The sequence below is a fragment of the Muntiacus reevesi genome, chromosome 7 (genome assembly GCF_963930625.1).
Source record: "Muntiacus reevesi chromosome 7, mMunRee1.1, whole genome shotgun sequence".
Taxonomy (NCBI): Eukaryota; Metazoa; Chordata; class Mammalia; order Artiodactyla; family Cervidae; genus Muntiacus; species Muntiacus reevesi.
This window is the reverse complement of record NC_089255.1, coordinates 21,298,946-21,317,805: the sequence shown is the minus strand read 5'-3', so window position 1 is coordinate 21,317,805 and position 18,860 is coordinate 21,298,946. Positions and strand designations below refer to the sequence as shown.

The 18,860-nt window shown below is 57.5% G+C and overlaps 2 protein-coding genes across 10 annotated transcripts in view; both read right to left on the bottom strand.

Annotated features, from left to right (window-relative positions):
- Window positions 1-2,785: 2,785 nt before the first annotated feature.
- On the bottom strand, window positions 2,786-13,313 carry CDH24 (cadherin 24). The gene is made up of 13 exons (XM_065941411.1): window positions 13,182-13,313; window positions 11,346-11,650; window positions 10,870-11,164; window positions 10,556-10,675; window positions 10,315-10,482; window positions 9,952-10,139; window positions 9,400-9,653; window positions 8,279-8,415; window positions 5,609-5,730; window positions 5,416-5,527; window positions 4,586-4,834; window positions 3,111-4,099; window positions 2,786-3,020 (listed from the first exon to the last, which is right to left on the bottom strand). Exons 2-12 carry the CDS (start codon window positions 11,544-11,546, stop codon window positions 3,600-3,602), a joined length of 2,346 nt encoding a protein of 781 aa, XP_065797483.1. The 5' UTR covers window positions 11,547-11,650; window positions 13,182-13,313; the 3' UTR covers window positions 2,786-3,020; window positions 3,111-3,599.
- A 943-nt stretch (window positions 13,314-14,256) lies between these two features.
- Window positions 14,257-18,860, bottom strand: part of ACIN1 (apoptotic chromatin condensation inducer 1) — a 39,161-nt gene continuing 34,557 nt past the window's right edge. For 6 of the 9 annotated variants that reach the window (XM_065940690.1, XM_065940695.1, XM_065940694.1 and 3 more), the window contains 9 exons: window positions 18,606-18,739; window positions 18,357-18,509; window positions 17,684-17,825; window positions 17,201-17,346; window positions 16,839-16,946; window positions 16,600-16,707; window positions 16,091-16,415; window positions 15,883-15,983; window positions 14,257-15,191 (listed from right to left, as the gene is read on the bottom strand). In XM_065940690.1, coding sequence (XP_065796762.1) covers window positions 14,865-15,191; window positions 15,883-15,983; window positions 16,091-16,415; window positions 16,600-16,707; window positions 16,839-16,946; window positions 17,201-17,346; window positions 17,684-17,825; window positions 18,357-18,509; window positions 18,606-18,739 — 1,544 coding nt within the window. In that variant the 3' untranslated portion in view covers window positions 14,257-14,864. The remainder of the gene's footprint in view (window positions 15,192-15,882; window positions 15,984-16,090; window positions 16,416-16,599; window positions 16,708-16,838; window positions 16,947-17,200; window positions 17,347-17,683; window positions 17,826-18,356; window positions 18,510-18,605; window positions 18,740-18,860) is intronic. The other 3 variants (XM_065940693.1, XM_065940692.1, XM_065940691.1) reach the window with 3 other exon arrangements.

Sequence of the window (18,860 nt, the reverse complement as noted above, 5' to 3'; positions counted from 1 at the left end):
TCCCTTCGCCTTCTTCCCAGCCTCTCCTTCCGGTAGCTCCCTCCGGGCATGAAGAAAAGAGGGAGATGGCTGTGCCAGGGGGAACTGCTGGGTTGGCGCGTCCTCTCCCGCCCCTCCTGTCCGCTTGCTGCTCCCCTCTGAGCCCTGACTTGGTGATGCAGGCTGACAACTCCAGGAGGGATGCCACCCCCCACCCCTCCCCAGGCCAAGTGGAGGGGAAGGCATGGTCGACCTAGGAGATGGGACCGGAAGGAAGGTTCCTGAACCTTCTTTCTTTGTCCTACTCCCACTGCTTCCAGCACCAAGATGAACAGCATCTTTTCTCCTTCTTGGACACCCTCCTCCCAGCCTCTGGCCCAGTCCTGAGCCCTGACCCTGCACTTAAGGCTAAGTAAGAATTCCTCCAGGCAAGGAGCTGGACCAGACAGAGGAGCCCCAGTAGGCTCTGGCTTTCAGGGGATGATGGGGGAGGAGGGAGGAAAGCTGAGGGAGCCCCAGGAAGGGAAGGGAGGGAGGGAAGGAAATGAGGGGAGTTGCTGCAGAAAGATGCCCAGTACAGGAGAACAAGCGTTTGAGCTGGGGTCTGGGAATCTGGCTGGTGGCCTCTATGCAACCCTTCATCCTTCACCCTCTCCTCAGCCTCACGTGAGGAGGTGCAGGACTGTGGGAATGATAACTGTAGGTCAAGGACCCTTAGGCCAGTTTTCTCCTGGAGGAACACAGAAGGAAGGGCAGTTTTTGCCCAGGGTTCAAGTGATTGACTTGACATAAGAGGGTGCATCTCCACGTGCGGAGATGAGTGTGTGTCTGTGACATCGTAAGTGAGTGATCCCAGATAAGTGATGGTTCCCATGTGCAGAGACAGGAAACAGGCTACGAGAGAAAGAACCCCACCTGAGTGAGGAGAATGGCCAATTATCAGGGAGAAAGGCCTTATCACTTTTTGGGGAGAAAAAGTCCAGAGTAGAGAGCAGGTGGGGCAGGGCTCACCCCAGGGCCTCACTACTTCTGCATCCTCACTGCCCCCCCCCGCCCCCCCGCAAACATACCCACCCACCCAAACAGGGAGTGAGAAAAGGCAGGAATGGAGGGCAGGCTAGCCTGACGTTGCCACCTGAACCCACCCCTAGGCTAGCTGGGAACCACATGCAGCTCCCCACCCCTCCCCACACTCTGAGCCCCTCCCCTTCCCATTAATCAGGGAAGGAGGACTGAACCCAGATAGGGAGGGCTCTCTTCTTGCATCGCCTCCCATCAGCTCTCCCTTCTCTCTCTTCTCTTTTCCTTCCCTGGTCCTGCCCTCTTCACATCCTTTGATAAATTCTCTTTCCAATGGTGAGATATTTAAGACCAGAGGTAAGCCCGAGGGTCTAGCTGAAAAGTCTGTTCCCCTCCACTGTTTTCCTGGCAGCTGAATGAGTTGGGAAGGACCTCAGGAGGGTGTCAGGGAGGGCTGGCAGAGCGGGCGAAGGCCCACACCCCACTTCAGTGCACCGCTCACTAGCTGGGGGCAGCCCATCATCAGTCCCTCCTTTTCTCCCCTTATTCCTAAAGGTGTGATTCAGACATCAGGGGAGACCAAAGGGGTCTTCAGCCTTTAGCAGTCAATAATGCCATGCTTGCCCCATAGGTCTGATTTTGGGAACCCATCCACATCACAGCTTCCTGGGAGAACATACTATAACTGTTTCACTGAACGAATCTGTTCTCAGAAACTGTGTCCAAGAAATGGACGCCTGTGCTAACCTCTTTGATCCCTCCTTCCTTCCCTTCATTGTCTTCTGGCTGAAGCCAAAGGCCTCTTCAAGCAGAGCTGCATGTACAAAGTATCTGACAGGATGGAGGTGGCCCATCAGAGCAGGGTCTTTGTCTTCCCACTGGTTGCCTTAACCACACAGCATGTAAGGTACAAGCAGGCATCTTCCCATTGGAGCAGCCTCCCCTGATTACCCGCACCTCGCACTTGGAAGGGAAGGTCACAAGGACCTGTCCTGACCTATCTACTCCCCAGGAGCCCTTGCTGGACTTACGAGACCTGGGCCAGGTCTAATGTTTGTTCCTGGGTGGACCCCTTCTCTACGCAAGGAGCCCACAGTGAGAGATGCTGGCCACCCGCTGGGCTCCCGTCCCAGTTGACTTTGGTTCAAGCCCTAAAACAACCTGCCTCCCTGGGGTCCCTCTCTCTCCTCCTTTGTGCCCATGAAGAACAAGACCACAGACTGGGAAGAATCAAGGGTGGAGGCAGCAGGCCGACTGTCACTGTGCCATCTTACCCTGACCCAGCCTTTTTCCAGCTGGGACCACAGGCCCCAGGAGGCACTGGCTTGCTCCCCTCTGCTGTCCCCCGCCCACTGTCCTAGTCTAAAACCCCTCTTCCTCTCTCCTTAGTCTTTTTATAGCTCCTCCTTTTCTCCACACTCCCCCTTCCTGCTTTCCCCTCTGGCCAAGCCCCACATCTTAATTTCCTTGGACAGTTTGAGACCAACAGAGAACCCAGAGGCTGTGGGAGCAGGAGAACGAGTCATTATCTCCTTAGTCCCAGGATGGAATCAACCCAAACTGTCCTCTGTGAAAGGGACTTAAAGCAGGCTGTCCCCCAAAGGAGAAAGGAGAATGAGCCGAGGGGGTGGGCTCAGGCCTCTCTTCCAGCCCTTCAGCGCAGTGACACGCTCTGAGAGACACCTGAGTGTGGAAAGGAAAGCAGCGCTCCAGCTTTACAAAATAAAGTGTTTGTTTATTATGAAATTAGAGATGGAGGCCCCTCCCCTTCCTCCCTCTTTCCCCTTCCCCAGCAGCCTCCCTCTTTCCTTCCCCTCCCCCAGGGGCTGGGAAGCATACAAGACGATGCCCAGAGCCAGGATGCCCAGGGCTGGTTGACAGCTGGGCAGAGCTCCAGGGAGGCGGCCACAGTGGGGGGCTGGAGCTCTCGCCCTGGGAGTCAGGCTGGCTCCCTCTCTCTGCTGGAGGCCAGTGGAGCCAGGATGAGGCCATGAGTGATGGATGGAACCATGCGGGCAGGTCTGTAGAGACAGGAGAGCCAGAGTGAGAGGCGGTGAGTGGGGGAGGGCTCTGGGCCAGCCTGGTGCTCCACGAGGTCTCGGGACACTGACCTGGGGCAGAACATCCCCTGCAGGAGGGTGGGCAGCAGTGGCTGGGCGTTTCTCTTGCTTTCGGGATGGACAACAGAAAAAACCAAAAAGCCACTCCCAGGGACCCACAGAGAATGTGGGCAGATGTGGGCAGGAGACAGCATGTGTGTGCGCAAGGGAGACACGTAGAGCTCTATGTGACAGATTCAGAACGGAGCAGACCAAAACAGAATCACAGTGAGAGACGCGGGAGGTTCAGAGCCGCACAACCCAGACCCAGACAGGGAGCGGGTCAGAGACAGACAGATCCCCGGAGAGAGACGAACAGACTGGGGAGGAGGGCCGTAAGGAGGCGGTTGCCTGGGGAGGTGGGGAGGAGGGACACGGGGACTGGGGAGGCCTGGGGCCCCTGGGCTGCTGCCGCCTGCCTGGACCCGGGGGGGCTCACTCAGAGGGCCTACGCTGCCGCCCCGCTTCGGTGGGGGAGGCGGGGGCAGGGCCAGGCCGGTCTCAGGGGGCCGGGGGCTCCTTGGCCCCGTAGAGCTCGGCCAGGGTGCGGAAGAGCGGCCCCCAGTCGTCCAGCGGCTCAGCCGGGCCCGGGGCGCCGCCGAGCTCGCTGCCGGAGCCCAGCGAGCTGAGGGAGCCGCAGGAAGAGCCGCGGCCCTCGTAGCCGTAGACCTGCACGGAGTCGTAGGGTGGCACGCTGGGGTCCTCGTCCGCCTCGCGCAGCCGCAGCGCCAGCAGCTGCGCCACGTCGGCGGGGCCGGGGGGCCGGGGCTGGCGTGGCGCCCGCGCCCAGGGCAGCACATCGCGGCGCGCGGGCGGGCCCGGCGCCGGCGGGGCCGCCCCGTCAGGGTTCTGCAGGGCGCTGATGTCGAAGGCCTCCGTGTCCTCCTCGCCACCGCCCTCGTCGTCGTAGGTGATGATGTTCTCGCGCACGTCCTCCTCCTCGAGCACCATCAGGGCTTCTTGCTTCTGGCGCCGCAGAGCCACGAAGAGCACCACCAGGGCTGGGGGAGAGGCGCGCAAGTTCCATTTGGAACGGCCTAGGGGTGGCAAGCCCTAGCTTTGACTTTGGCAAAACGCTTTTGAATCCTGACTTCAACCCTTTACTTGCTGTGTGACCACGGAGAGTTGCTTAACTTCTCTGAACCTCTTTGGCCCTTGGATTGCTTGTGTGGAAAAGAGGGGAAACATGTTTACCCCTTAAGGTTGTTGAAAGGATGAAATGCCAAGTGATGTGCCCAGCACCACACATGGCCCAGAGTTGGGGCTCAGTAAATAGTTTTTATGGCTCATGACTGTCCTTAGCTTGGCAGGTCAGGGATATGAGGTCAGAGTGTTTCTTTTGGGGGTATTGGGCAGTGGGAAAACCCAGTCATGAGGGTTCTTTCATGACCTGGGATGCACTTCCCTATGTCCAGGGTCCTGCTTCTCTCCACACCCCCTGCAGGCCTGGACCTCATATCTATGAGCCCATCTATGGCTTGACTCACCCAGCAGCGTGCCCACGCAGGTGACGATGGCAAGCAGGGCCCCAGTGCTGAGCCCAGCAGGTGAGAGCTGAGCCTCGGGCCGGCAGGACGCCACGGAGCCATCAGGCCGGCAGCGGCACACACTGACAGTTACCGTGGCTGTACTGCTCAGTACTGGCTGCCCCCAGTCCCACAGTTCTATGGGAACCAGGTAGGGGGCCTGGCGGGGTGGAGCGGGGCGAGAGGGCAGCAGCAGGCTGGCGGAGCCATCTGTAGGAGAGACAGGTCTTTGAGCACCTCCTGGGATACCTTCCCACTAAGGTCAGTGCAGCCCATGGAGACAAAGCTGTCCGTGGGGAAGGTTTGCAAAGAGCAAAACCACATCCACCTTCCTTTATTTATTTATTTTGGCCACACTGCGTGGCTGGCAGGATCTCAGTTCCCCAACCAGGGACTGAACCCAGGCCCCTGGAGTGAAAGCCCTGAATCCCAAATCCTTTGGCATCAATGGTAAAGAACCTGCCTGCCAATGCAGGTGACACAAGAGATGTGAGTTTGCTTCCTGAGTCAGGAAGATCCCCTGGAGTGGGAAATGGCAACCCACTCCAGTATTCTTGCCTGGAGAATCCCATGGACAGAGGAGCCTGGCGGGCTACAGTCCATAGGGTCACAGAGTCGGATACAACTGAACACATACACACACCCACACACACACACACAGAGGCCATCAAGGAACTCCCAAAACTGCATGTACATTCTGTAGGGTGGAGCCCCAGGTAGGTGGGTAGAGTTAGGGATGGTGGAGGCGGGGAGGGAAGCAGGTAAGGGCACAGCTGTAGGAGGCTACCCACCTTGGTTGTCCCGGACAGTGAAGTTGGCATCGGGGCCCAGAGGGCCATGAAAGGAGACACGGCTATTGTTGCCGACTTCGTCTCTGTCCAGGGCTCGGATGACCTGAATCAGCTGAGAGGAAGAAGAGAAACCTCGTATGGAGTGGGCAGCTGGAGGTCTTGAGGTCCCGACCCACCTGCCTCAGTGGCTCACCTGGCCAGGGGCTGCAGAATCGCACACAAAGGTGTCGTAGGGCTCAGACAGCTGGGGAGCGTTGTCATTCTCGTCCAGGGTCTGGATGGCCACTTGCACCCGGGAGGCCTGTGCAGAGCTGTCTGAAGCCAGAACACGAACACGTGCACCCCACGCAAGCACACACATCACAGTTACACACAGTACATATGGTGTGTGAGTGTCACATCCAGAGCATGGCAAGCATGTGAGACACATGAGATATGCATGCAGTATGCAGGTAGCCTCAGTGTTGTGAAGTGAATGGAACAAGTGCATATCACATCCACGTGGTGCCCAAGAATATGTGGAATACATATCCCATATACATTCAACAGGAGTGTAGTACCCATGACATACATGAACAATAACCCACATGCAGGGCACATGCACCGTCAAGGAAAGGTAGACAGATGATGCATACTAGACAATAGCCATGAAAGATGCAGCACATTCATACCATACATTCGATGTACTCAGTGTTTAAAACAAATACAACATACACAAAGGGAATGTTCTATATATACAGTGAATGTAGCATCACCACCCCCCAGGATGCAGAGAATGCATTTTCATGCACGAAAACAGTGGGACAGACATACACACATGTGCACTTGTGCACATACACACATGCGCACACACACACACACACACACACACACACACACACACGCCCCCTCAGAGGTCTGGGAGGCTGTGGTGTAGCAATGAGTATCACTTACAATTGACCTTGGGGAGGGAGGAGCTACCTGATTCTCAGGAGCAGAGCCAGGCCAGCCTGGGTACCACAGCCATAGACAGGCCCCCTTGTCATTACCCTGCCTCACTCCTCACTGCCAATGGCATCCACGAGAAAATGAAAAGTGTGCATCCCTGCCCTTCCCAGCGCTCCTCTCCCCTAGGCTAAATCTCTGGGTTCCTTTAGTCTTTCCCCCAATTTGAGGGAGAGCTGGTTGGCTCTTGGGAAGGGGCTGAGGTCACAGCCTAGGTAGAGGAGTGGACTGCCTGGCTAAAGGGTCTGGGAGATGGGACAGGGCTGGGGTCCATCTTTCACTGCAGTAAGGGCTCAGGGCCTGCTAGTCAGTATTGGGATTTGTGGGGGTGGGGAGCAGGATTTGGCAGGAGGTAAGAAGACAGGGAAATACACGCGCGCGCGTGCGCACACACACACACACACAGGGCTATGTGAACAGACGGCCAAAGCACACACAGGGATGATCACATGGACACACACGCACGCACTGTCACACAGCTGCATGGTTATAAACATAAACTGATCCACATATAGTTCAACACACATGGTGGAGGAGATAACAGCTGAGACTGCAGCCTGACTGAGGCCCCACCACTTAATGTCTGCGTGACCTCGGGAAGTTACTTAACTTCTCTTTGTCTGAGTTTCCTCCTTTTAAAATGGGGGGGAGAAAACCATACCTCCCTCATAAAGTTGTGGTGATGATGAAGTGAATGCATCTATGTTTGGTATTCAGAACAGTGTCTGATACACAGTAAGTAGTAAATTACTACTGCTTGTCCACACACACTCACATACACAAAACAATGTATACAAACAGCTACTTGTGTCTACCACTGTGCTGTGCTTAGTCGCTCAGTCGTGTCTGACTCTTTGTGACCCCATGGACTGTAGCTCACTATGCTCCTCTGTCCAGGGGTTTTCTCCAGGCAAGACTACTGGAGTGGGTTGCCATGCCCTCCTCCAGGGGATCTTCCCAACCCAGGGATGGAACCGGGGTCTCCTGCATTGCAGGCAGACTCTTTACTAGCTGAGCTACCAAGTTTCACTATACATATCCAATTGCATATATGCACAAATAATATAACTCTATACACTCAACTACATACATATATATATGCAACTATAGATATATACTCACAAGCAGATGTGTAGGTATGTATATGTATTTTTCACACACATGGAAGGACGCACCCACATGTACACACACACATAGCTCTTTAGCTCCTCACTGACGTGGTATAAGTGTGTATGCACACAGGGACAACTCCCAGAGACAGGACATGGACAGCAAACATAGGAGACGCTGAGGCATGAGCAGGCATAGCAAGGAAGGGTTCACAGGAGGGAAGGAGGTCTCCCTGCCCCCACAGGCCACGGCTGCCCAGAGGCGGCTGAACCCCGCCGCTGATGACTGCTGACTGACACGGGCAGTGCAGGGAGCTGGCCCTTCTCTCCTTCCCTGAGGGCTTCCCACAAACTTCACAGGGAGAGGCTGCTGGCAGCCCCCGGTCAGCTCCAGGAGGGCCCAGCTCTTCCCTGTTCCCACTTCAGCCTGAAGCAGAGACTGGGCCAGACAGGGTCTCCCAGGGTGCATGTCGGGGTTCTTAGGGATTGAGAGCTATTTGAGGTTAGATTTATGTTGACTTGGGGAAAGTCAGCTATGGGAGCAAATTAAAGGTGAGGGGAGATGCTTAAGCCAACCCACTGTGCCTAGTCCAGCCCGGGAGACCAGGAAGCCTGCCTGGTGGTAATGGTCCAGGCTGGGTGCCTAGCAGTGATACCCTGGGTGGGGGTGTGTGGCATTCACACCCTCCTCGCCCCATCCCCAGGGACGGCCCCTCTGCCGGGAGGCTACCACCTCCTCCCAGGTCTCCTGGAGGCCCAGGACTCCTCACCAAGTTCTGTGGCCAGCACTGTGAGGTTGTGCCAGACACGAGCCTCTCGGTCCAAGGGCACTGCTGTGCGGATGGTGCCGTCCTCAGGCTCGATGGAGAAGCAGCGCTCCAGGTCCGAGTGCGGGAGGATGGAGTATCTGGGGAGATGGAGCCAGGTGGGGGCGCTGAACTGGGGCAGGGCCGAGCTGGCGGCCACCCCTCCCTCCCACCTGTTCACCTTTCGGGGCCTCCTGGCTCATCTGGGCAAAGGGCCTTCATGAGCTGACCAGGCAGCGCCTGCCTGTGCCCCTGGAGCCATCACTCACGTTAGGGGCCTCTTGAAAGGGGCAGTCACCAATACTAAACACCCATCCTATGACACGGGCTGCTGAGTTTCATGAGGGTGTGGAAAGAGAGACAGAGGTGACATGGGGCAAACACCGCCTGTCTTTCTGACTCCTGGGCTCTGTTCTGGGGACCGAGGACCTGAGTTCTAGCTCTGCTCTGTCTCAGACTAGCTGTGTGGCCTTGGGCAAATCTTTTAACCCGTTCCCTCAACTATCAAAGGAGAATGACACTGGCCCCTCCATCAGTGCTGTGACAGGGATGCTGGGCAGCAGGCTGGGCAGGTGGAAAGAGTGGATCTTCTTGAGGCCAAGTCCAGATTGGAATTCCAGCGTTGCTGCTTACTGTGTGACCTGGGGCACGTTAACGCAACCTCTCAGGGCTGAGCCTCTAAAGCAGCTGGAGCCAAGAAGACTCCTACCCTTATCTTCAATCCTCCTCTCACAAGTTGTTGTGAAAATGAAATGTTATCAAGTGAGTAAAATGTGAGGCGCTGAGGGAGTGATCAATAGCCACAGCCACAGCCATCAACTGAGAGGGCGCACTCATCAGATGAAATGCCGTATCTGCTCTCACGGCCACTGGGAGGCGCCACTGCCATCCACGCAGGGATGGGTGGCGAGTCGGGCTAGCAGGTCCTCCAGCCCTCCCCTGGCCCCCAGGCCTGCAGTGGGGAAGACTTCTGCCAGGAGGGGAGTGTGATGGGCAGGAGTGGGGGGGGGGGGGTGCATCCTTGGGAGGGAATAGCCTGCTCCTGGGCCCTTTCCCTGAGGCCCCACCCTGCCCCGCCAGCTCACCTGATGGGGCTGGCGGGGGAGTCCAGGTCAGTGGCTGACACCTGGCCCACCAGGGTCCCAGGACCCTTGTTCTCAGGCACCGCCAGGCGGTAGGCAGCCTGGGTGAAGGCAGGTGGCTCTGGAGCGTCCTGCACAGCCACGTGCACCGAGGCCACATCCTTGAAGGGCCCTCGCCGCAGATAGGCTGGGTCGATGAGCGTATTGGTGGCCTCCACGCGGAAAGAGTAGGCGCGACGGGTCTCAAAGTCTAAGGGCTACGGTGAGGGAAATGGAGTTACTGAGGCAGGTGGGCACCAGAGGGGCAGCAGCCTCGGTGGTCAGGGTGGTGGGGGGCAGATTACTTGGTCAGAACTCTAGGTCTGCCCCCCAGTTCCACCAGACTTGCCCTGTGCGAAGTCCTGAGCCAGCCACTCCCCCACTCTGAGCCCCAGACTCTCATCTGAAGGACGAGGAGAGGATCACATTCTCTAAGCTCCAACACAGAGATCCCAAGTCTGCTGTAGCCTGTCGTGTGGGGCAGGAGGCGGGTGTGAGTGGGTCTGAAGCACTCACCTTGCGGACAGTGAGGAGCCCATCTCGACCCTGGGAGTCTGTGCTGATGCTGAAGGCCTCCGACCCCTCCCCGTCTAGGATGCTGTATGCCATGAGGGCGTTGTCCCCCAGGTCTGGGTCCTGGGCCCGCAACCGGCCCACCAGGGTACCCGGCCCAGCGGTCTCCACCACAGAGAACTGGTACAGGCCTTGGGGTAGATGGAGGGAGATGTTCTTAGACAGGTCCTCAGCCCTCCTTCCTCCCCCAGCACATCCTTCTCCCAGGCCTGGTTGGGGGAAGGGTTGGGGACAGGCTTCTCCAGAGGCGATGGGGTGGGGCGGGGTGGTTAAAAGATGGCTCAGGCAGCGGCACTGGTCCCTTACTCTGAGGGAACTTGGGGGGGTTGTCGTTGACATCGCTGAGGGTGACCGTCACCGTGGTGCTGCCCGACAGCCCCCCCATGTGGCCGCCCATGTCCTTGGCTTGAATCACCACTAAGAACTCCTCCTGCGTCTCCCGGTCCATGTTGGGGATGGCAGTCCGCACCACTCCTAGGGAGAGACGACGGGTCAGGGTTGCCTGATCCCACAGCTGTCTCACCCGGCTCCCGAGTTCTAGCCTCACCAGTCTGGGGGTCCACAGAGAAGAAAGGCAGTCCATCCAACACGGTGTACACCAACTTGGCGCTGTTCCCATAGCTGGGGTCATCGGCGTCGTGAGCAGTCACCTGGATCACTGATGTCCCTGCAGGGGGTTCCGGCACCCCACTTAGCCAGGACAGAGCCAAGTGGGGAAGAAGAGCAGATGAGTGGGACCCAGGCATGAGCAGGGCTGAATTGAAGGAGATGGGTTCTGAAAGCAGAAGGAGATGGGGGCAGAAAGCAGTGGGGGAAGGGGAGGCGAGGGTACTCCAGGATGTCCAGACCTAGGGTACTCACCCACATTGGACATCTCGGGCACTGTGGCATGGTAGGGCCCGAGGGGAAAGATGGGTGGGTTGTCGTTGATGTCTTGCACCTTGATAATGAACTCCGATGGGGGCTCCAGGGGTCGGTTGGAGGCTCGGTCCACGGCTTGGGCCAGTAGCACATACTGTGCCTTCTCCTCCCGGTCCAGGCTCTTGGTGACATGGATATTGCCTGTGGCCTCATCAATCACAAATACGGTGCCTGCGCCCTCTCCGGTCAGCAGGTACTTGGTGCGGCCCTCACCCCTGTCCACATCTGAATGCAGCTGTAGGGGTCGGGGAAAGATGGCGGCAGGTTCCAAGAATGGTGACAGAAAGTTAAAGAGTCTACATCTAGGATTGAGGGCAGTGTTGGGAATCCTAGGGACCAAGGTCATTGCAGAAGTGATGAAGTTGCAGAGGAGGGCCTTGAGAGTCAGGGGAGACGTGGGAGGGGCTGAGCCTTACCTTGCCAATAAGGACAGGCTCTGGTCCAGCATACTCCTCAATGACAAAGAACTGGTTCCACACCCAGCTCCTTCGGGTCCGAAGCAGTGATGGTTCTGGGCGCCCCCGGGACCCTGCCCAAGCCCGGGCTGGGGCTGCCAGGCGCCCCATGCAGCCCCAGCCACCCAGCCAGGCCAGCAGGAGCCTCACCAGGCCCCACATGTTTGGGCTCCAGCCAAGGCTCTGTTCACTGCTCCTGGGTGCTGAGGCATGTGCTGGCTGGGGCAGAGGGGCAGAGGCATAGGGGCTACCCCATGGATCCACACCTGCAGGATAGGCAGCTGCTCAGGGTCGAGGAAACCCTTACCATCTCCTCCCAAAGTTAGATGCTCCAAAGATCAGACCTCCAAGGAACCAGACACCCCACTACCCAGAACCCAGAATGAGAAGGAGAGCAGTCTGATCTTTTCCTCCACCCAGGCTCTCTGCCTGTATTCACCTCCAGCCCTCCAAGCTGATAAATCTTTGGCCAGTCAACTCTGAATAGGAAAGCTTGGGAAGAAAATAGGAGAGGGGATGCTGGGAGGGCTTGGAACCGCAAATCTGGCCCGAGCTCCCAGGGTGGGTGTGCAGCTGGGTGCTGGAGGAGATGGGGGCTACCATGCAAGGGCTTAAAAATCCAGGAATTGGGGTTCATGGAGGTGTGGTCTCAGGGTGCCAAGGGTCAGGCTGAAATGATAAGGAGGGCTGCCTCAGACAGGGTTGAGAACCTGTGAAAGTCTGTCCTCCACAGGAACCCCTCCTCTCCAGAATCTGCTCCCTGGCACACTGCTAGCTGAAGTCCTTGAAGGGGGACCGGGCTCACAGACAGAGTGGGAGGGGGGAGCTGAAAAAAGAGGGGCGGTAGAAGCCGGGAGACTGGGGAGGCAGACCCAGAGGCTAGAGACACAGCGAGATGCAGGGTGAGAACAAGACTCAGGGACTGTCTGCAGAGACAGAGAAAGAATGGCAGCAAGAGACAGGAGGAAAGAGATCAAACGAGGTAGTCTGGGTGTCTGAAAGGCAGAGAGGAGTCCTGGGTACCAGGCTCCAGAATGGGTGGAAGGGCGGCCAGCACTGTGATAAGCAGAAAGGGGCGGCTTCAACTGCGGGGGTCAGAGCAGGCCGCCCCAGCTCAGAACTTCATTCTGGGAGAGGGGGCAGCCGGGAGGTGATGCAGGAAGGGAGGTAGACAGAGGACCCTTCCCACCGCTGTCTCCCCCCCTCCTCCTAGGGGGGACCCCTCAACTGCTGTGGCTGCGCCCCTCCTCCCCCAGAGCAGACACACACCTGACAGTCCTTTCCTTCCCGAGGGAAGAGGGAAGCCGGAGGGAAGCCAGGGACCAGAGAGGGTGGCGGGACGGAGAGGAGAAGGTAGGGGTAGAGGAGTGGGACCCAGGATAGCGGGAAGGGAAGAGGAGGGAGAGGGTAGGATCGGGGAGAGAAAGGAAAGCGGGAAAAGGAAGACAGGAAAGAAGAGAAAGGTGGAGGAAGAAAAAGGCAAAGAGGAAGAGGAGATGGAGCAAGACAGGCAAGAGGGAGAGAGAAGGGTTGGAGAGACAGGGAAGGGGCGGAAAAAGCAAATAGGCAGAAGAAGAGGCAGGATGAAGAGAAATCGAGGGAGAGGAATAATGGGAAAAAGAGGAAAAGAGGTGCGAGGGAAGAAGGGAAAGCGGTAGAGCGCGGGAGAAGGGAGCCGGCAGTGGCTCCCAGCCGAGGAGCGCACCGCTCGCCGCTCGGAAGACACCCGCAGGCTGCGGGCCCCCTGCTGCCCCTTCGTGGATTCCCGACCGTGGGCTCCAGGGCAGGCGCCCTTACCTGGCAGTGCCTAGGGGCCCAGCTTGGCGGGGAGCGCTCCCGCCCGCCCCCGTCGCCGGGTCCCGGGGGCGCAGCCCCGAGCCGATCGGAGCGGGCGCCGCGGCTCCGCTGCAGGTCTGAGCGGCCCCGGCGAGAACAAGGGAGCGAGACGGAGGGGGCGGGGGAAGGAGGCTCCGCCTGCGGAGGAGCGAGGCGGCTCCGCGCCGCGCGGGAGAGGAGAGCCCAGCCTCCGACCCTCCCCGGCCAGCCCGGGCCGCGCGGCGAAGGCGGGGGCGGCGCCTGGTGCCCGCCCCCTCGGCGCTGCTGGCTGCCGGGCGCATACAGATGCGGCGCCCCTCCCGGGCCGGGCCCGCAGCGCCCTGAGGGGCAGTCGGGTGGGAGTGCGTCCACGCCTCGGCGCCAGGCCGTTTCCGAGGAGCTAGCGGGGAGGACGCATCGCGGGGCGCGAAGCGGCCCGCAGCCGGACGAAGGGCGAGCGCACGGTGAGCCCGGGAACCCGGAACCCACTGCGGAGGCCCGGCTCGCCGCTCCCGGACCGGCCTTGGGAACTGCGGAGAACCTCGGTTGTGAGACGGCGGCATTTTGGGAATCTATGCAGGGAAGGATAGCGGGCCGGCTGGGGGCACGGGTGAAGGGTCCAGGGAGACCGCGGGCTGGGCCCAGGGAACAAACAGGTCAGGGACCGAGGTAAGACATCCGCGGGAGGGCACGGAGCCTTTTGGCGAAGCTCGTTTTCAGAAGCCTACTGAGCGAGCTGCTGCCGCCCTCTGGTGGCAGTTATGGGAGGCACCTTGAAGGTGGTGAGCAGGTGACCAAACTGCCTCTAGCAACTGGACTGGACCGTCTTCTTCCCAGGGGGTCTCCCTCACTGGGGGAGGGGGAAGCCGCACAGCTGTGGTGTGGTCAGAGCCGAGGCAGGGATGGAGGGAGGGTAGGGAGTCCCCTCTCCGGGAAACAGCAGCCTAAGTGTGTGGAATGCAAGTAATGCTGGCTGCACTTCACAGGAGACAGCCTCCACTTCAGTTTGGCTCTCACCCAGGCCCTGGCCAAGGAAAGCCACTCAATCACACACTAGTTAAAACTAAGTCAGATTTTTATTATTTTCCATAGACCACATCATTTAATAATAAAAAAAATAAAAATAAAAATTGAACAAAAGGAAAAGGTGGATATAAAGTGGAACCCGTGGGCAGGAGGCAAGGGCTGCAGGACAGAAAAGACTGGGAACCGCAGGGGCCCTGGGACTCAGGAGGAGATGCTGATTCAGCTCATAGGTGACCCAGTCCTGGCCCCGGCTGTTCCCAAAAGGGGGGTTCGAGTACCAGAGGTGGTGAGCAGGATGGAGGAAAAAACGAGGGAGGTTTGGGGCTCTTGGCTGTTCCCCACTTCTCAGCCAATACCTCCCTCCCTAACTTAGCTCTTCCCTCTCACAGACTTCACTGGAAATGAGAGGAGAGGGCTGAGTCCCAAGAGATAGATTATGGAGGTGGGGTAGGGGTGGGAAGGTGGCCACTGCTCCATTTGGTATTTGGGGACAGGTGGCAGCCAGACTTCAGCACTGGGCGAATGGTGTGCAAGAGCCCTGGTTCCAGGGTGGTGGAGATTGTACCTATCCCTCTGTGGCCTCGAACCCACCCGGGGCAGGGTGGCCCGTGCCTGCAGCTCTCCCTAGCGTTCTCCTGGCTAGCGGCGCCCACCCCGGTCCCGCACAGGTGTGCTCCGACTCCGGCTCCTGCTGTGGCGCTTGGTGTCTCTGCGGTCCCGCTCCCTGCCTCGCTCCCGCTCCCGGTCCCGCTCCCGCTCTCGGTCCCCCCGGTCCCGCTCCCGCTCCCTCTCCCGCTCCCGGTCCCGCTCTCGGCTGTGCTCTCGCCGCTTCTCTCGCTCCAGCTGCCGGGTCCGTTCCCGCTCGGCCTCCTTCTCCCTCTCCTTCTGCTCCTCCTCTTCTTGCTCCTTTCGCCGCTTCTCCCGCTCCTTGGCCCGTTCAGCCCGCTCTGCCTCCTTCTGAACAATCTGTAGCAGGCAGGGAAGGCAGAGAACAGGCATCTCAACCCCGTTCACACCAGTCCCATCTGGTCCCCCTGCTCCTGGACCCTGCACTCCTAGCTCAGGATCACCGTCCGCCTTGCTGTTACACAGGCAGGGGGAGGGCCCAGCAGTCACACCTGTCCTCGTCTCAGAGCCCCAAGCCCTGCCACTTTTCACCTGCTAAAGGCATGACAGGTAGCAGCAGCCATGCCTGGCCTCTCCTATTTCCCAAGCTACTGAGAGGTGAAAAAAAATCTTTTTTTTTCAGTGGAATAGTATAAGCCTAAAATTCCCAAAAGGCCCATCAAGAAAAAAGCCCTCTTAAAAAAGCTAAACTCCCTAGAAAGGAAAAAGCAGAAAAATGGCAGAGTTTATAAAACACAAATTTTTCAGCTAACTAAAAGCAACTTCCAAGAAGTGTGGCTGGCACAGCCAGTTTGGATACACACACAAAGTTCCAATCTCCATGTCTTCTACTACCTTTTTGGGTCTGGCTTCTCTATGGCACAATCAACTGGGTCTTGAAACTGCCTCTTTCCATGATGTTTAGCCTCTGCCCTATTATCCTTAGCCGATAGGGTATCTAGGCCTACTCCTCCCATAGTCACATGACTCTGCCCTCCTGGCCCCCCAGCCTTGATGCATCTCTGAGCAGGGCGGGCAGGCAGGCACTCACCTGGCTGTCAGTCAGCGGGAGCCAATAGATGCAGGGAGCTGCCTTGGTCTTGCGGAAAAGGTCATCCAGCAGCTTGGCAGGTGGTTCCTCCTGAGCTTTCTCTGAGGTGGAAAGAAGTGGTTCAGACTTGATTCATGTGACTCTGTGGCCCGTCCCATTTGGGCCCTTGCCCACTTACAGGCGGGTACTGTGTCCCGCAGCTAAGTACCTTTCTTCTCACTCTTCTTTTCTTTAGACTTTGCGCGTTCCTTCCGGCGGCGATCACGGGATCGGGATCGGGAACGGGGCCCTTCTCGAACTTTGTCCCGATCCCATTCACGCTCGGATCGAGTCCGCTCCCGCCGCTCCATTTCCCGTTCCCGTTCTGCCCACTGCTCCCGAACCGCCCGCTCCTGCTCCCGCTGCTCTGCCCTGGGGTGCTGTGGTGGCTGGGCTGGGGGTGGGGGCGGGGGGTGCAGTGGCCGTGGTATCCCCTGCTCTTCTGTCTTAGTTTCAGAGGGACGGTCCACCAAGAGGCCTCGGTGATAGTCCAGCTGCAGGTAGAGAAGGTACAAGGGAGGAGACAACATCACCCCAATGAAGGAGCATGGCTCAACCCGGAACCAAAGTGGAGGGGAGAGGACACTCAGAGACCCCCGGTTTGGCCAGGGTCTCGCGGCAATCTCGCGAATGATGACCCCCCGCCCCTCCCCTCTCTCCCCTCCCTTGGTGTCTTACCTCATCTTGCTCAGCATAGTCAGCACAAAGGAATTTGGGGTTGGACTGGGGCCATTTGACCCCATGCAGAGCTGTGCGGGTGGCAACTGCTTCCTCCACTGTCGAGTACTGCCGAGGAAGGGAGAGGCAGAAGGTCACAACAGGCCTCCCTCCCTCCCACTGCCACAAGGCCTCAAACCTGCGCACGCTGGCCACAGGAGACACAGGGCACCACCGAGAGGACCAGCTCCTCCCCTCACCGTTACAAAGCAGTGAGATTTGATCTTGTCGATCCAAAAAGCCTCTTCCACCAGAGTTCCTGTACGTCCCAACAACTCCTTCAGTTGGCCTAAAGTGAAGGGACGGACCTGCCAATGAGAATGAAACTTCAGGGTCTGGAAGAAGGCAAGAAATACGCTCAGGTCAGGCTCCCTACAAACTTGAGACAACCCTGCAGGGTGATACTTTTTTCTCATTTTTCAGATGAGACAGGTTGTGAGGTTAAGCAACTCACTCAGAGTCAATGACTGAGTAACCAGCAGACCTAAGAGCTGAACCTAAGAAACACGAGTCCAAAGCTCTGACTCCACATCAAGCTGCACAGTGGGAAACGATGACTTACCAAATTGGAGATGTGGACGATGTTACTGATCTTGCCCCGGGGTGGGGAGGGCACCTGAGCAGTCCGGACTGGGTCATCAATCGTAATGGAAACTCCTGACTTCTGCTGGCTAATGGAACGTCGAGTTAAGGTATCTCCTAAAGTCACTATCAAATAGAGCACATGAATCGTTTTCAGCAGGGAGCAATGCTGGCTTTCACCTTCAGCAGGACTTTTAAATTCCCTACCGGTAGTCACCCTTCCATCTAAATGTGCTGAGCACCTGCACTGTGCAAGGTACAGTCCAGGCTGATCTCATTATGGAGACGAAAAAATTAAACAGATTTGAACCTAGCCCTCAAGTAGCTTGGTAACAGGAAGACGACAAGACAGATGTATAAAATACTACAATACAAGGTAGAAGACACTCGATGCTGTAAGAGGTTCAAATAAGGTGCTCTGGGGATGCAGGGAGCCACACGTTTCACTCAGGGCTGCACCCACCTTTCTTGACTTCATGTTCCACAGGCGGGGGCAAGGCCACCTCCACTGAGACCTGGGGAGGTACAGGGGTTTCTGCTTCAGGCTCCTTCTCTTCTTCCTCCTCTTCCCTCTGCCCATTCTCCTGGCCCTCGGCAGGTACCACCTGTAAGGTATCAGGTAACAGAGGGATTCTTAAACACCAAACTGGCATATTCTTTTCTGCCTCTGGTTTCTTGGGGAGAGATGGTGGTAGTCAGCCTGAAGTGTTCTTTCCACTAGGGGGGAGATTTCATTATTAGATTCACCTCTGTCACATCCTGGGATTGGTAATAGCTTAACTCGTCCATGAGGAAAACTAAGGCAGGAATTGGCAATTTTTTTCTGTATAGAGCAAGACAGTAAACATTATAGAATTTGTGAGTCATATAGTTCCAACTACTCAACTCTTGATATTATAGCACATAAGCAGCCATAGAGAAAAAAGTAAATGAACTGGTATGATTGTGTGCTAACAGAACTTCATTACAGGCAACAGGTTAGATTTCATATTCTGCTGACCCCTACAAAGGTCAATTAAGCCAACCCTCTGCACAGCCAGCAGATTTCCCTTCCAGAACTCCACCTTAGCTCCCTACTCAGCTGCTCACTCTGCATTCAGGCCCCACCCCCCCAAAGTGGGGCACAGGAGCCTTACCTGAGTGACAGTCCGGCATATCTTCAGCCCTTTGTCATGGGTCCCATCATCACCATTACGCTCTGTCTCATCCTCAGAGATTCGGGAGTCGTCAGCATGAAGATCCACAACAGCCTCCTGCCCCGCCAGGGGTTTGATGTCGGGGATGAGGCTCTGGGACACAGATACCCCCCACCCAGTTACACTGGGCCCATGTCTACTCCCACCGCATGTGTCTCATCCTCCCTTCCCTGGCCCCTCCCACCTCACCTTGAGTGATTCGGTGGTGATACTGATGGAGGGTTTCTTCTGGGTGGTGGCTGTGCTGGCTCCCCAACGCCGCTTCCGACTAGGCTGGCCCCCCTCTGTGTCACTGTTTCCAGCTGGCACCCCCTTGGTAGCTGCTGTCCCCAAGAAATAGGACCCCACAGTTAGACGGTCCCAGGCTCTCTGCTGGTTCACGCCACAACACCCACAGATAGCCTTCAACTAGAATTTTAGTAAAAAGGTTAACTTAAGGATATC

Excerpts from the sequence above, each read along its gene's own strand:
- CDH24 (XM_065941411.1), bottom strand. The coding sequence starts at position 11,546 with ATGTGGGGCCTGGTGAGGCTCCTGCTGGCCTGGCTGGGTGGCTGGGGC. Across the intron at positions 10,676-10,869 it reads GCCCGAGATGTCCAATGTGG|GGACATCAGTGATCCAGGTG; the intron begins GTGAGTACCCTA and ends AACCCCCTGCAG. Across the intron at positions 5,731-8,278 it reads AGTGCTGGCCACAGAACTTG|ACAGCTCTGCACAGGCCTCC; the intron begins GTGAGGAGTCCT and ends TTCTGGCTTCAG.